Source organism: Culex pipiens, chromosome 3 (genome assembly GCF_016801865.2).
Source record: "Culex pipiens pallens isolate TS chromosome 3, TS_CPP_V2, whole genome shotgun sequence".
Classification (NCBI taxonomy): Eukaryota; Metazoa; Arthropoda; class Insecta; order Diptera; family Culicidae; genus Culex; species Culex pipiens.
The window spans coordinates 177,374,589-177,389,888 of record NC_068939.1 but is presented as its reverse complement, the minus strand read 5'-3'; the positions used below and the strand labels follow the sequence as shown (position 1 = coordinate 177,389,888).

The following is a 15,300-nucleotide window of genomic DNA, read 5'->3' as shown; positions in this document are numbered from 1 at the left end:
TTAATTATTTCCTCTAATTGATGGTTTTCCCGGGGAGAAAGTTTTTCCACGAGTTTCCTCTCTCTCTCTCGGTCGTGATTTGCATGAGAAAAGCTCTGTGTGCGAAAAAGCGCCAAACGACCATCATCCATCAACCTCAAACCGAAAATCGATTTCCCTCCGACCGACTGTGAATTGAGGGAAAAGTTTTTCTCCGACGGAGCAAAGTTTCTCAACAGTTTTCGTTTTTTTCTTCTTCTTCCCATTTCAGTGCCACCCAAGATCACCCACGTGACGTCCGGTGGTCACCTGCAGGTGCGGAAGGGTTCGCCGGTGCGGCTCGAGTGCTCGGCCACCGGAAATCCGATGCCCAACATCACGTGGACCCGGAAGAACAACCTGCTGCCCAACGGTGAGAGTTTTTGAAATGGGTTTTTTTTGGGTTGAATTTGTAAGTGAACTTTTTTTTTCTGCGGCTGTTTAACTCTGACAGGTGAGGAGCAGTTCACCTCCTCGGTGTACGTCATCGAGAACATGGACCGGCACAAGGGTGGCACGTACATCTGTACGGCCAACAACGGCGTCGGCCAGGTGGCCACCAGCCAGATCATTCTGCACGTGCTGTGTGAGTATTTTATTACCTTTTATGATTTACACTATTTGTGTTATATATTTCTTGCAATTCTGTCGTGAAATTACTTACTTTTCCTGTCATTCTTGAACGACGAAATAGCCTACTTATCTGTAACAAAAATAACAGAATCGAATAGCAACACTTTTCAAAATAAATGCTGAAAAGTTCTACTTTTCAGCACTGAAATGGGTGCTGTAAAGTTGAACTTTTCAGCACTTATTTCGAAAAGTAACACCTTTCAACATTTTTTTGATTTAAATGATTTAATGACAAAATACATGAAAATTTAACTTAAATTTCACTCAATCGGTGTTTTCGGAATTGCAAAAACTTGATTTTTTCAGCACTCTTCGTATTTATCCAACTCGGTGAACCTAGTTGGATAAATGTACGACTCGTGCTGAAAAAATCCTCTTTTTGCAACTTGTTGCATGAACTACTATTTAAATATTGATAGTGGTAACCTTTTAAAATAATTATTTAAAATATCATACATTACTTATGAAAACTATTGAAAATTGTTAGTTAAAATACAAAAAAATAGTAAAAAATGCCTGAAAAAATAAGTTATATCGAAAATCAAAATCTATAAAACTCGAAAATAGTGCACTGAATCTGCTTAAATTGCTTTTAAAGACCTGTACCGATCCCAGTAGTCAAGGATGCAGAAATAATAATTTCTATTCTTTTCGCCTTCAAAAAGGAACGAAATTATCCGTTGAATAGCGTGCGGTAAACACAGCTTATGAATGTGCTGTTCTTTTTTCTGTGTTTTTTTTTTGCTCATGCAAAAGCTTTCCAAGCCTCGTTTCTTATATTTATCGTCTTGTGAACAAGGGGGCGCTCAAAAAACTGTTGGTTCTTTATTCACTTTTTGAATAAGTCCCCCTCACCATTTGCAACGGCTTACACCCAACAAATAATTGTAATTTTTATTGCCCATTCGTGAGAACTTGCCATTTATAGCGTTTTCTAGCTGAGGGCGAGTCATTTTTATTCAAAGTTTTTTTTTTTGAGTTGCTTTTTGCTTTGAAAAATATGATGTTTTCGTGAGGTTTTAAAGTTGCATTAAATGTTTAATTTCTTCTAGTTATAGAATTGTCAGTTTTGAATTAAGGTTTCACGTAAAACTTAAAAAATCTTTTTATAAATTCTTTACAAATTGTTTTTTCTTCATAATTTATCACGGACTCAAATGAAATTTTGATTTCACAAGTTTCAATCATTTTCAAACATTTTAAAATAAGATTGCACATTAGGTGGATAGCTCACCTGGCCTGGCTCGGGGTGCCATTTTCTTCTGCCGCCACGAAAGCATTGATGCTAATCGGAAAAGGCGAGAATTGAAATTTGAGCAGACGCCGCTGCCGTGTGGAAATCCCGGCAACACCTCACTCACTCACTGAGTCGCTTACCGTTCCATCATTCATTCGTCGGTTTATCATGATTTATGCGCGCCGGCGTGAGAACGAATGAAAGTTGAGGTGAAAGCTTGGGAGTAACTTTTGAAAATGGCTTGAAGTTTGAAAATTAATTATTATTTTTACAATTTTTTTTTAAATAAATATTATAAATTTTCTAAATTAAATACAATAAGCCATTTTAAAACTTCCACCTAGAAAAGTGGTCCAAGCTGCAGGATTTACCTTTTGACAGCTAGCATTTTGGGAGGGCGAGAAAATTGAATTAATGCCACGTCAACGAATGAAAATGGCGCGCGGTGGTGGCGTGTGGAAATAGCAACACCGTTGGCCACGGTTCGTTGGGAGAACCAAAATGGCTTGACGGACTTGAGGGATAATTTATGGAGCCCACGCCAACGTTGTTGTGGCCGCAAGTCGCTACAAGGTTGTCTCCGGTCCGGTCATATTTCACCTATTGTTTTGTTTTGCGAGAAGTGATCGGAGAGATAAATTAGTTTGTTTTGCAACATGCATTTGGGTGTATTATAACAAATTTTACATAAAAGTGTATTTGAGTTTCAATGTTTTCAACCAAGTTATTGGAAAACCACGTCTTATTTCGTTTGTTCAAAAATGCAAGCCGCTCTGTCACGAGATATCGAAAAATTGATCTCGGTTTTGTGATCAGGGACCATAATCACCCCATAAAGAAAAGGAAAAGGGGGCGGGGAATACAAGTCTCCATACAAATTTAGGAGCTGTCCGTACAAAAGCAAAATATTGCATAATTTGTACCAAGAAATATGACTTTTTTATATACTTCAAAAAATATTCTTTTTCTTGTTTTTTTTTCAAAAGTCGTTTTTGACAACTGACAATTTTCATTAAAACCAGCACAAATTTCATTTCAACAGTGTGTTTTTTCTATGAAAAGCATGTAAATCCAATTAGATTTTAGAATAAATTTGAAACACTTTTTTTCAAATTTTTATTCAAATCATATTGAGCCTTCCAAAATGGGATCACAGGCTGGGGGAAGGCGGTAAACCTCAAGAAAATTATGTTTAACAGTTTTTTCGTCATTTTAAATGGTTTTGGTAATGGAGTAGTTTGATACGAGTTCTACTTTTTTGTCGCGATTTTTAATTTTTATTTATTTGAATTAAATCTTGTCAATGCTTTCCTCACGTCAAAAGAAGTAATTTTGCATCATTAGTTTTTCCATGCGAGTCTCCGTTACATTTTGAAGGCTGGTCATACAAAATGGGTATGTAAATGTAAGAAAATCTGACAGGATTTTCGATTTGGTGTCATCCGCAAAGTAGTAGTTAGGACTTTTCAGAAAAATTGCACACGGAATAAAATTCCCCTTTTTTAAATTTAACTACTAATGACTTAAAATTGAATTCTCAAAATATGTATTTTTCAATTTTCTAAATATTTGGATATGTTATATGACTCTAAAAAAGACATTAAATTTTTTAATAATTATGTCTAAAATATGAAACAAAGATAATTCACTATATTTAAGACCTTTTTAAAAATTAAGCTTGATTTAAAAAAACCTTTCAAGGAAAAGATCAGAAAACATCACAAAAGTTTCATGTTTGGACCAATAGTTTCCGAGTTATCGTCATTTGAAAATTACAAGCTAATTAGGGGACACGTATAAAAATTAAATTTCATCGATTCGAATTATTTACGAAGGTGCATCTTAAGGGACCATCCATAAACCACGTGGACACCTTAGGGGGGGGGGGTATGGCGATTGTCCACGCTCCATACAAAAAAGATTTTATTTGTATGGAAATTGGCCACGATGGAGGGGGGGGGGGGAAATTGCGATTTCCAAAAAAGTGTCCACGTGGTTTGTGGATGGTCCCTAAAAATCATTTGTCCGATTTTCAAAGTTCTGGAGTTCAAACTGTAGGAAAATTTCTTAGCTTTAAAAAAAACGAAAATAAATTAAAAAATAAACCTAAGAGTAGCTATAACTTTAAAACGGTACATTTATTTTATAAATTCATATCTTCTAAACCAGATTCTGCACGATCAAGCACTATAGTTCAAAAGCTGTCTCTTTTAGTCCCCTAAAACATAACAAAAAATTTCAAATGGGACCATCCATAAACCACGTGGTCACCCAAAGGGGGGGGGGGAGGGGACGAGGATTGTCCACCCTCCATACAAAAAAGATTTTATTTGTATGGAAATTGTCCACGATGTTGGGGGGGGGGGGTAGTGGTTGAGATTTCCAAAAAAGTGTCCACGTGGTTTTTGGATGGTCCCAAAGCTGGAAAATACCTTTTTTGGGGCATTCAATTTTTAGTTATAAAAAGTCAAATTAAAAAAATTGGAAAAAATGCAGTGTACCATTTTTTTAATAGTCCTAATCATAACCTACAATTTTGCCAAGTACACTAATTCAATCAGAAAATTCATTCTCAAGATATAAAATTACATACATATACATTTGTAATTTCTTCAAAATAAGACAAATTTGTAACTTCTTCTTCTAAATATGAACTATCTGGATGAAAAAAATACCAGAAAATATTGCCTAAAATAAGAGTTGGTTTTACTTATTACTTAACACTTTTAATTTAAAATAGAACATTTTTAAAACTCGGCCGAGGACGTGAGAAAAAAACATCTATTACATTTTTAGAATGACTTTTTAATTTTTTTTAACAGTGATTATTAGAATGTTTCGAAAATATTGGACGTTTTCTAATTTAAAATCGAATTCTAAGTCGAGTGAATTATAAAATAAAAATAGAAGCTGATTTTTTTTAAGTTTTTTTTTAAATCGAGGCTATCCATCCTTGAGCATAACTAAAAATATTTTTTTTGAAGGTTCAGAAAATTATTTAAAAAATTAACACCGTGAAAAAGGAAAATCAAATTCACATTCTATATTTTTATAATTTGAAGTCATTTTCCTAATATTTCAATGCAATATTTTTTATTAATTTCCCAAACTTTTCGAAAACATATTGTTGACAATTTCCTAACAATCAAGGTTGTATATCGATAAAATAATCGTCGATAATATTATCGTCTGACGATAACGATAATGGTTATCGTTATCGTCGGGATTAATAGCCGATTGATACCCATATTTCAAATTTAAAATAATTTCAGAATTTTCGAAAAAATATTGTTTTTTTTTTGTGAAAATTTTAGTATTTTATAAAAAAAAACTCTAATAAAGTGAAAAAGCAAACAAAATTTCGCATTGTTTGATACCCATATTGCATATTTTGAAAATTGGAGTATTTTCGAAAAATACGGTATTTTGTGAAACATTTTATACTTTACAAAAAAAAAACTAAAATAAAGTGAAAAAACATAAAAAAAATCGCTTCGTTTGATACACATATTGTATGTTTGGAAAATTTGCGTATTTTCGAAAAAATACGGGATGTTGATACCCATATTGCAAATTATGAAAATTTGAGTAAGAGAATGATTTAAAAAATGAGTTATCGTCCATTATCGGCGATAAGATTATCGCCGATAAAATTATAGAAATCGTAGATCGTAGAAACGATAGATTATCGTTATCGAGCCACGATAATTTTATCGTTAACAACCTTGTTCGGAATGCTGCAGTCTTGGAAAGAATTGAACTTTAATTCAGTTGAAATAACCAAAATTGTCGAATTATTTGTAACATTTTTATTAATTTTGGGACTTTTAATTAAATAGCTTTTTTTAAATAAAAATAGTAAGTTTAAAATTAAAGTAAAACGTTTTTTTTTTTGAAAATATTGTAAATTGCTTTATGATTTCTTGATTTTCAAGCAAATTATTTTCAATTAATCTTATTTAGTTAGCATATCAGGTTATTCAATTTAGTAAGGTATGAAAATCTTGTATGTACATAATAAATACTTAAATACGTCAACATTGTTTTTTTTGCATTTATTGAGCTTAATTGCTAGACAATGCTTTTCAAATTGTTTTTTCATCTAGCTTTAAATAGAAAATATTATGTTTCACCCATATTGAAATACTTACAAGTGGATTTTATGACATTAAATTGAAAAAGTCATCATCTTTCTCAAATTGATTGCTCAATTTGTAAACAACTCATTAATTTGCCGTCAATTTTCCAATCCATGAACGCACATTATCTGCGCCATAAAATTGCTTGTAATTCTTTGTTTACCATAAACCAATTCGAACCCCCCTCACGGTCGGTCCCACCTCCCAAAGCGCCATAAAAGTCACCGACTAAGTGCGATAAATTGCGGCGCTTGTTTGTACTACCGCCGATTACTGGCCGACTGTAGTGGTTGCAGTTTGCACACGCAAGCCACGTCAACTTAAGGACACGCACTAGCTCCCTTGTATGCTAGGCGCAAAGTGGAAGCAACTTGACGTGAGCAGGACAAAAATGAATGGTGCTTTACCTTGGTCGATTTGCGGCGTGCATAAATTAAATAAGCATATATATATATTAGATTTGAGGGAGAGGAGGGGGAGGAGAGGGGGTCTCCACCTTGTTACCTTTTCCCTGTTTCAATTTTTGTTAATGAATTCTAGTTAGTCGCAAACCCTTGGAAATTTTTTCTCTCCACCTTAAGGGGTGAGGTTCGTTCAGTAGGTCCCTTGCAGACCTTCGTGCATTCCGGTTTTTGTGTGTTTGCTTGTGACTCGATAAAACCTGCACTTATCACTTAATCAGTGGCTTGTTGCGGAGCAAATACACCGTCAGGTTAAGGGGAAGCTCAACATAAGGTGCCTTTTTGGATCTTGCGTGATTGAAAAGAGCATGTTCGTTCCGACTTTTTTTGTTAGTTATGAAAGAATGATAAGTTTCTGAAAAAATACTTTAAATTGCTTTATGTTTTTCAATTTAAAAATGTATAGCTAAAAATCTCTGTTAGAAAAATGCTTAACACACTTGAAAAGTTACATCATTATGTACATATTTCTACAAGGTTCAGTAAATTTAATCCAAACTAAGTCCCAAAACCAAGTTAATGCATCAAAAGAAACTTTTCCCCCCACGAAACACTAATGTGATTTTCCATAATTGCACCGCACCAGCGCGACCCACCCCAAGGTGTCTTTCCCCCCTCTCTCTCGGGTGCATAAAAGCAAATTTTTCAAAACTTTTATACCTGCCCGGGTAACACCTCTCAGCAGGGAAACGTATATCACAAAGTTGTTTCTTTTCCCACGAATTTTTCCCTAAAGTTATAAGAATGTGCGATCATAGTTTCTCTTTGGAGCAAGTTTTTAAATTCCATTCAAAGCGAGCGCACGTAAGAGAAAAGAAGGGCACATCCCTTCTTCTTGAGCTACAAAGCTAGCTACAAAGGTGTGTGTCGTGGGGGCAACCAAACGAGAGAAATTTTCTTTTATGGAAAACTTTGCCCCATTATGATGCACACAATTTGTTGTTTTTGACCTTTTGGGTCGGAGCGTCTCGAAGGTTGCAAGAAATGTGTAGTGATAAGTGGAGTGACTTTAGATAATTTTTTGTTTAGAAAAAGGGTGCCAAGAGTAATTTTAAATAATTTTATTATTTTTCGAATATTTTGATTTAAAACATGCTACGAAGGTGTATCTTTGACCAACTATGGTTTACGAGAATTCTTTTTAGAATAATATATTCTAGTGTTTTTTTTTTTATTTTTGTTTTTTTTTATAACAAAAATTAGTTTGTAACCTTAGTACGAATAGTTCAAATTTTATTAAAAATTTAGGCGAAAACTTAAAAAAAAAATCAAATTTAAAGCCCATCTTTAAAAAAATTCAAGCAAAAAATATCAAAAATGCTTTAAAAGTGTAAATAGTTAGGCTACTACCGAAAATATGCAAAATATCAAAGAATTAATGTTTTTTTTTTTTTCTAAAGTTTTATGTCTTTTTCTGATCTGCAAATTGGCCTTATTTGATAAGATTTTGAAAATTAACGGTATGCAATGTATATTTCATTGAAGTTTTTTTTTTTTTCAAGAGAATTTCTAATTTTCAGCAGTGATTATTTTTTTGCCCACTAATTTTATGAAAAAAAAAAATTGATGGGTGGAGAGGATAAAAATTTGAAAAAAAAATTTGCAATAATCTGCTCTGGAACTTTAAATTTTCATGTGTTTTTGGTTTTTAATAGCAAGCTTAAAAAAACAAGACGATTTTCGATTTTATCTTGTTATTGTTTTTTCTTTTTTTCGGATTCTGAAAATTTCATAGCCTGAAGATAGTCAGTCTTTCGAAAGAATGTCGATCTAAAACATGGCTAACGATGTCCAAACAGAATTTCAAAAACAACAAATTTTATAGAAAAAGTAACTTAAAAAATTTTTAAAAACATCCAAATCGAAACAGATAACATTAAAGGAATATGCAATAAACCTGAAACAACAATAACAAACAAAATCTTAACCAGACAAATGCATGTACAAATTCTAAGTTAAATTTTTCGTGTAACAAAAGTTGCTCAAAATTTCCTCCTTAACAGAGAAAGAATAGAATAGTTTATTTTAATAGTTATGTTTTGTAATTGTCTAAAAAAATCAAATTCAAAATGTTTTTTTTATCTTTGAAATAATTTTTGACAATAGAAATTAATATTATAAATTTTAGTTTCCGATTTTAAACAATAGAAATAGCTTTTGAAATTTAAAATTTATTCAAAATAATTTCAATATTTTTAGACCAGAATTTCAGAAGAAAAAAACGATAATTTGTGATGAAAAATGTTCATAGTTAAAATTCATTTTGGTTTTTAATTCAATTTAAGTTATTTAATTTATTTCGTTGTTTAAGCATTGTGAAGTAACTATCCTAAGCTGAGATGATGACTAACTATCAACAGATGGTTAATTCAAAGTTTGAGGGTGCTTAAAGAATCCAGTGAATCTACTGAAGGAAAAATGTTACGAAATAATCTTAAAAATAGTCAGTATTTTTTTTATTCAATTAAAGCAAACTTCATTTAAAATTTTCCGAGTTAAAAAAACTTTTTTTTAATTAAATTTCTTGATTTTTTTTCAAATTTGTATACATATGTATTTAATCTCTTTTAAAGTAAAATAACTATATTATTTTGATTTGATTGTCATTTTGATAAATCAGTTGGTTTTGCATTTTCATTTAGCGAAAATATAAGTTTTTGTATTAGTTCAAAAAATTGCTGGAATGGCGACCCAAAAACAAAAATACATTACCGATTTAAAAATTATGTAAAACCAAAACATGTCAAGCTTCCTGAACTTGTTTTCTTGTTATTTAAAAAACTCAAAGCTTGAATGAAATGAAATTATTTCATAAAATTAAATTTATAAGATTAATTTTTTCTTTATAAATCAAATGTTCCTTTTTTTGTAATTTCTTCTAAGGACATTGGGAATTTTAGACTATTTTTCATATCTCAGACCTGGTCAAGGTATGAGGAAAAAAATAAATAAAATTCAAACTTCAAGCTGAATTTGCGAAAATTTCAAGCTATAGTCTTTGATTCGGAATTGAAACAGCAAAAAAAAATATTTTTTTTTAAAAGGCTTACGTCTTTTTCAGATCTGTCCATAATAAAAATAAATAACCGTTTCAGCGTTGGTTTACGTGATATTCTGAATGGTTCAAGTTTTTCTACTTTTTCATGTACTTAATTTCCTCCTAAAATTTCTGAAAATCTTTAATGTTTGAATTTATGTTGAAATTTTTGGAAATTTGTATTTATTTTGAATTGAAACGAAAATAATTTGCAGAATTCAAAATGTTTTTTTTTATTTAAACTATAAAATAATAAAAGAACCAAAGATGTAATACTGGTTGTAATATTTGTATAAACAGTTTTAATCATAATTTCATTGATAAAATCATCGAAAGTACATTAATGAACAGTAATAAAGTTATGAAAACTGAAATATAATATTTTGAACTTATATTCAGCCAAAAGTTGGCGAATAAATGACTTCAAATTGTTCTTCGTTAGTCTCAATATGTAGTTAATTCATAGTTTGTTCTGAAATTGTCATAAACAAATTATCATTGTAATAGCAACAAGAGTGTGTCCATTTCCGGTTTCTTAAAAATAATAAAACACATCAGAAAAAAACATCTATTTTTCAGTCTACTTGTTTTGATTTATATTGCCAGTTAAAATATAATAAATAATATTTAAATTAGAAAAAAATCAGTTGAATAAAAAAAAGGAGGATGATTTCCAAAAAAAAATAAAGGAAAAAGACGACAAAAAAATATTCTAAAGCCTCAAGCCTCAAAGTTGCTTTTGATGAATTTAAAGTTATTAAAGAATCTAACACTCTAAGAACTGTTGCTGGCGTGAGAAATCAAATGTATATCGAGTTCAATAAAACATAAAAAAAAATTAATTAATTTTTTTATTTTGCTTTAACAGGTCACATTTACTTTGAAAAATGTTTGCAACGGCATCAATAAACCTGATATTTTTTTTTAAATTTCTATCGGGTTTCTTGCATATTTTTTTTTTTACTTTTTTAGAAAGTCAATTTGCAGTATCAAACAATTTCGCATGACTTTTTATTATAATTGTATAAAATCCTACTCTCTTACAGTTTCTAGCAAAAGGTCTGTCGCAGAATTCAACCACCCAAAAAAAAAAAAGGAAAGAAAAAGTTGCATATTCTTGGTCGATCTCACGGCACCACAAAAAAAAGCTTGCCATCGTCGTCGTAGCCGGATACCAACCCGTGTCCACAAAATGATGTGGTAAGGTGATGATGATATTAAAACTTTGACCCACCACCACCTCCTTTGGGGGCCCAGTCAGTGGGGCCAGGAGGGCAGTATTCGTGCAAGTTGTGTGATGTTTTCTGGCCCTTCCACATCATTGTCTTCTTCATCGCGTGGGTTTGGGCGCTTGGGGGAGGTCCTGGTCTTCAAAGAACTTCATCATATTGCCTTGGTGCTTGGGGGGTTTCCACCGGCACAAAATGGACAATTTGTCGGAGCAATTTTTTTGCTGGTTGCATCGGGCTAGGGAAATGTGAAATATGATGGAAAACTTTTTGAATTTTACCATAATGGTGTCTTTGTTTAGTTTTCTTTTTGTGTGAAGTTTTTCTGGGTGATTTTCCTAGCTTGAAATATTGTTTTTTTTTAAGGAATTAATAGCGTTTCAGGCAAAACTATATTTAGCTCATTCAATTAAAACTACAGAATTAATGAAAAGCAAACTTTTTCTCAAGGTTAATAATGCAATCACAAACTCCTCTGCCGTCTGTGAAGTTCTGTCAGCCCGCATTTGCAGTTGCATGCCGCTCAATTTGTACACCTCAATAGGAGCAACTTGTTCCGCCGACTCCACTTAATAAGCACCTGCTGCAGTTGTTCTCGAGTTCACAGTGAAAGCTACTCGACCACGACCTCCATTATAAAACTCGTCGGGTCGTGAAAAGTCCGTCTGCAGCTGTAAATCCAAAACTGCCCCATAAAGTGAGGGGAAAAGTTTAGAATTAATTTAATCACACGGTCGGCTATTTGTGCGAGTGCAATTGCAGTTCTGGTGAGTTCTGTGGAAACCGCTGAAGTGGGCCCTCCTTCGAAGGCACAGTGGACACAGCGAGAGAGTCGGCCGCCCCATTCAGGAAGTGAACAATTACAACTTCCTTCCACAGTCGTAAGCCGTTAATTGGATGCAGTTTCCGGGGTGGTGGTGGAGCAGTGTTGCCAGCCCCGTTGGAAAGCGTTGTGAACTGTCACGCTGGAATTTTTTTTTGTAAAACAGAGAATGCTTCAGTTTAATCTGACATATCTTTAAATTTTGGCTTAATTATTTTTTATCGGGATTTTTTTTTTGTTTTTCCAACTTTATTAATTTAGTGAAAATCTACACAATTCAATTATTGCAACATTGTGTTGAACCGCAGGCGTGCTACCCGCAAAGCAAAACTTGGTTAAAATGAGATGTAGCTATGATTTAAATTACTTCTTTTGTGTAAATTGCTTTGATTTTTTTTCCTGGATTTGTTTCTTAAATAAAAACTTTTTTTTTCGAATTCGAACTCGAAACTCAATTTTATAAATATTTTAAAAGATATAAAAAAATATAAAAAAATAAAAAAAAAACAACAAGCCATAGTCTCAACATTTGAATGCCAAAAGTGTTTAAAAATGCATTTCACGTTAGTTCAGTTGTTTTGCAATCATTAGTTTTCAAAAAAAGAAAGATTTGACGAAAACAAAAAAAATAGCGAAATAAAACTTTTTGCGATACTAAACCTCAAAAATTTTCAAAATTCAAAAGATGTTTAAATCATCCCAAGCATGCTAAAATGATTTCGAACGCAGGGGAATGCATTTTACATCAATTTTAGCTGATTACACTCAAATTTTCATTGAAATTTTGAAGTTTTCAGAAAAACTATATTTCTTGCCTCTTAATTTTTCGGGCCAACTTTGAATGGAGGGAGAATGGTGACAAAAACTTTCAATAAAATTTGTACCATCCTTAGGACTTCTCAGAAAAGTATAGTTTCACTCAAAAAAATAAATATTTATTTAAATTGGGCTTTTCACACCAAAAATTTAATAGCACAAAATAAACATTTTTGAAAATTTTCTTATTTTGATATGTTTTTCAAGCCAAAAACCATATTTGAGCTTTGACAAAGGTTTGTCAAAACTTGATCTGGCAGTGTTGCCAATTTATCAAAAAAAAAATTAAGCATGGAAAATATAAAAAAAAATTAAAGTTTTAATAACTATCTATTAATAATAGATACAAAGTTAAATTTTTAATATGAAAGTATTTTACATAAATTTCGATATCATACGCAGTTTTTGAGTTAATCAACACTGCAAAATAAATTTGTGACCAACCTGTGCCATAGCTTAAAATGTGGTTATTTAGCGAAATCATTTTATTTTGTAAAAAGTGCCAAGGCAATGCTGTAGAGCGAATAATTTGATTTTTTGCAAGTAATTTTAAAATTTTTAAATCAAGACTAACATTTCAAAAAGACCAAACATTTTGAAATGTTAGTCTTGATTTAAAAATTTTGAAAATATTGTTTTCGAAAAGATCGGAAAATTTCACGAATGTTTCATATTTTAACATTGTCAATCGGACCATTAGTTGCCGAGATTGTTGATTGTTTGGGTGAGACTTAGAAAACATAAATTGCGACTATTTTGAAAAAAGTTACCTAAAAATGGATATAACTTGAAAACGGTGCACCTAATAAAAATTTCACTTAAGTACTTTTTGATTGCAAATTCAATTTTACATCGAAAAATGATGTTTAAAAATTGTTGCGACCAATATCTAAATTTTTTGAAAAAATCTGTATTTTTTATTTGCCCATTCTGGTAATTTCAGAAAAGTTGGCATTTGATGTCCTCTAAAACATATCAGAAAATAGAATAAAATAAAAATAGTGTTTTTTCGCAAATCAAAGTGAAATAAAAAATCACCAAAAAACTTTTTACCCTGTATCATTTTTTTTCAGTGTAGTCCATATCCAAACCTACAACTTTGCCGAAGACACCAAATCGATCAAAAAATTCCTTCAAAAGATACAGATTATTGAATTTTCACATATCATTTTTGTATGGACAACTGCCAATTTGGTACCAAAAAAGTTTTAACGAAAAAAAGTTTTAGCCGGATTAAAAAATACAAAAAAAAATCGAAAGACCGAAATCTCAGAGAATTGCTCATTTGTTATATTCACGTATTTAATCAAACTTCTAGTTGGATTTTGATTTATAGTTCAGAAAATCAATAACTTTAAATTATGAAAAAATATCTCAAACGTGATCAATATGAAGGAAAAATCATTTCCAATGATTGATTAAATTTCACCAAATATTATTTTTTTGCTCTGATTTGAGGAAATACGTTTAATATTTATTTTCGCAAGAGAGCAATTCCATGCCAAATAGGTAGGGTAAATGAATTTTCACGATTTCGCGGTCAGCGTGATATTTGTGAATTTTGATGATTTCCACAAAATCCCGTAAAATTTAACATTGTTTGTCTAAACAGTGCCTAAACATAAAAATCCTTTCTATAAAACATCAAGTTATCCCTAAATGCACTGACAATAAATAAGACTGCCATTTTTGTTAAAGATAGAATTTCATCATAATTTAAAAATCTATTTTGACCCTTAAAAGCAGGTATTTCTAGCACAATGAAGTTTTTTTCTGAGTCCTATAAAATTTCACGATATTGGATGATTCGGTTTGATGTTTCTCGTGAAATTTTTAAATTTCTGGTGTAAAAAACAATGGAATTTATCATTTCGGTAAAAAAGAGAACAATATCTATCATTTTTTTTAAATATTTGTTTAGGAAATTTCGAGTTTCTTTTTCGATCCTGATTTTTTTTTAGAATTGGTAACAGATTATTTTATTTTATTTTTTGTTCGACATTTATGTGGAGATAACCTAAAATGTTTTTTAACCCCTCTTTAAAAAAAATGCAAAAATCATTTATAGAAACAGTTTTTGCGAAAAGTGGTCTACACGTTAAAACTTTCAAAAATCGATCGTGAGCAACGATTCTTTTTATTGACCATTTTCCCAAGTCCAATTCTTGCCAAATAAAGCGGCTTAAGAGCGAGTTTTTCACCGATGTGAAACAGGTCGTATCGAGGTGCTCCGATTTGGATGAAACTTTCAGGGTTTGTTTGTCTATACATGAGATGAACTCATGCCAAATATGAGCCCTCTACGACAAAGGGAAGTGGGGTAAAACGGGCTTCGAAGTTTGAGGTCCAAAAAACATGAAAAATCTTAAAATTGCTCGCATTTCCGTAAAACTTGATCAATTCCAACTCTCTTAGATGCATTCGAATGGTCTTTTGAAGCCCTTCAAAATGTGCTATAGATATCCAGGATTGGTTTGACTTTTTCTCATAGTTTTTGCAAATTACTGTTAAAAATGGATTTTTTTGAAACTTTAATAACTTTTGCCAACAGCCTCCAACACCCTCACTCCCATAGGTCAAAAGTTAGGGAATTTCATGGACTATAAGCCTACGTTATTAACTTTTTGGCCAATCGCAGTTTTTCCCATTGTTTTACGATTTTTCTAGAACAAATATTTTACAACGTTAGTTTTTGCCCTGTAGGCCTCCATAGCGGCACTTTTTGGTCTCAATTTTGACATATTCGGAATCCTCAGAAAATTTTACATTAGATTGAGGTGTTGTAATTTTGAATTTGATTGTAAAAAATGCCATTTAGAATTAATTAAAATATTATTTAGCATTTTGTCAGATTAGGGGTAAAACAAGTTTTCGCCTACTTGATACAGCATTTGACGTATTGATCAT

General features: G+C 31.6%; 1 protein-coding gene across 1 annotated transcript in view; it reads left to right on the top strand.

The window, feature by feature from the left end:
* LOC120432351 (hemicentin-1-like) overlaps positions 1-15,300 on the top strand; it is a 295,990-nt gene that overhangs the window by 255,751 nt on the left and 24,939 nt on the right. Inside the window, exons 5-6 of the mRNA XM_039597537.2 lie at positions 251-391; positions 473-604. Coding sequence (XP_039453471.1) covers positions 251-391; positions 473-604 — 273 coding nt within the window. The remainder of the gene's footprint in view (positions 1-250; positions 392-472; positions 605-15,300) is intronic.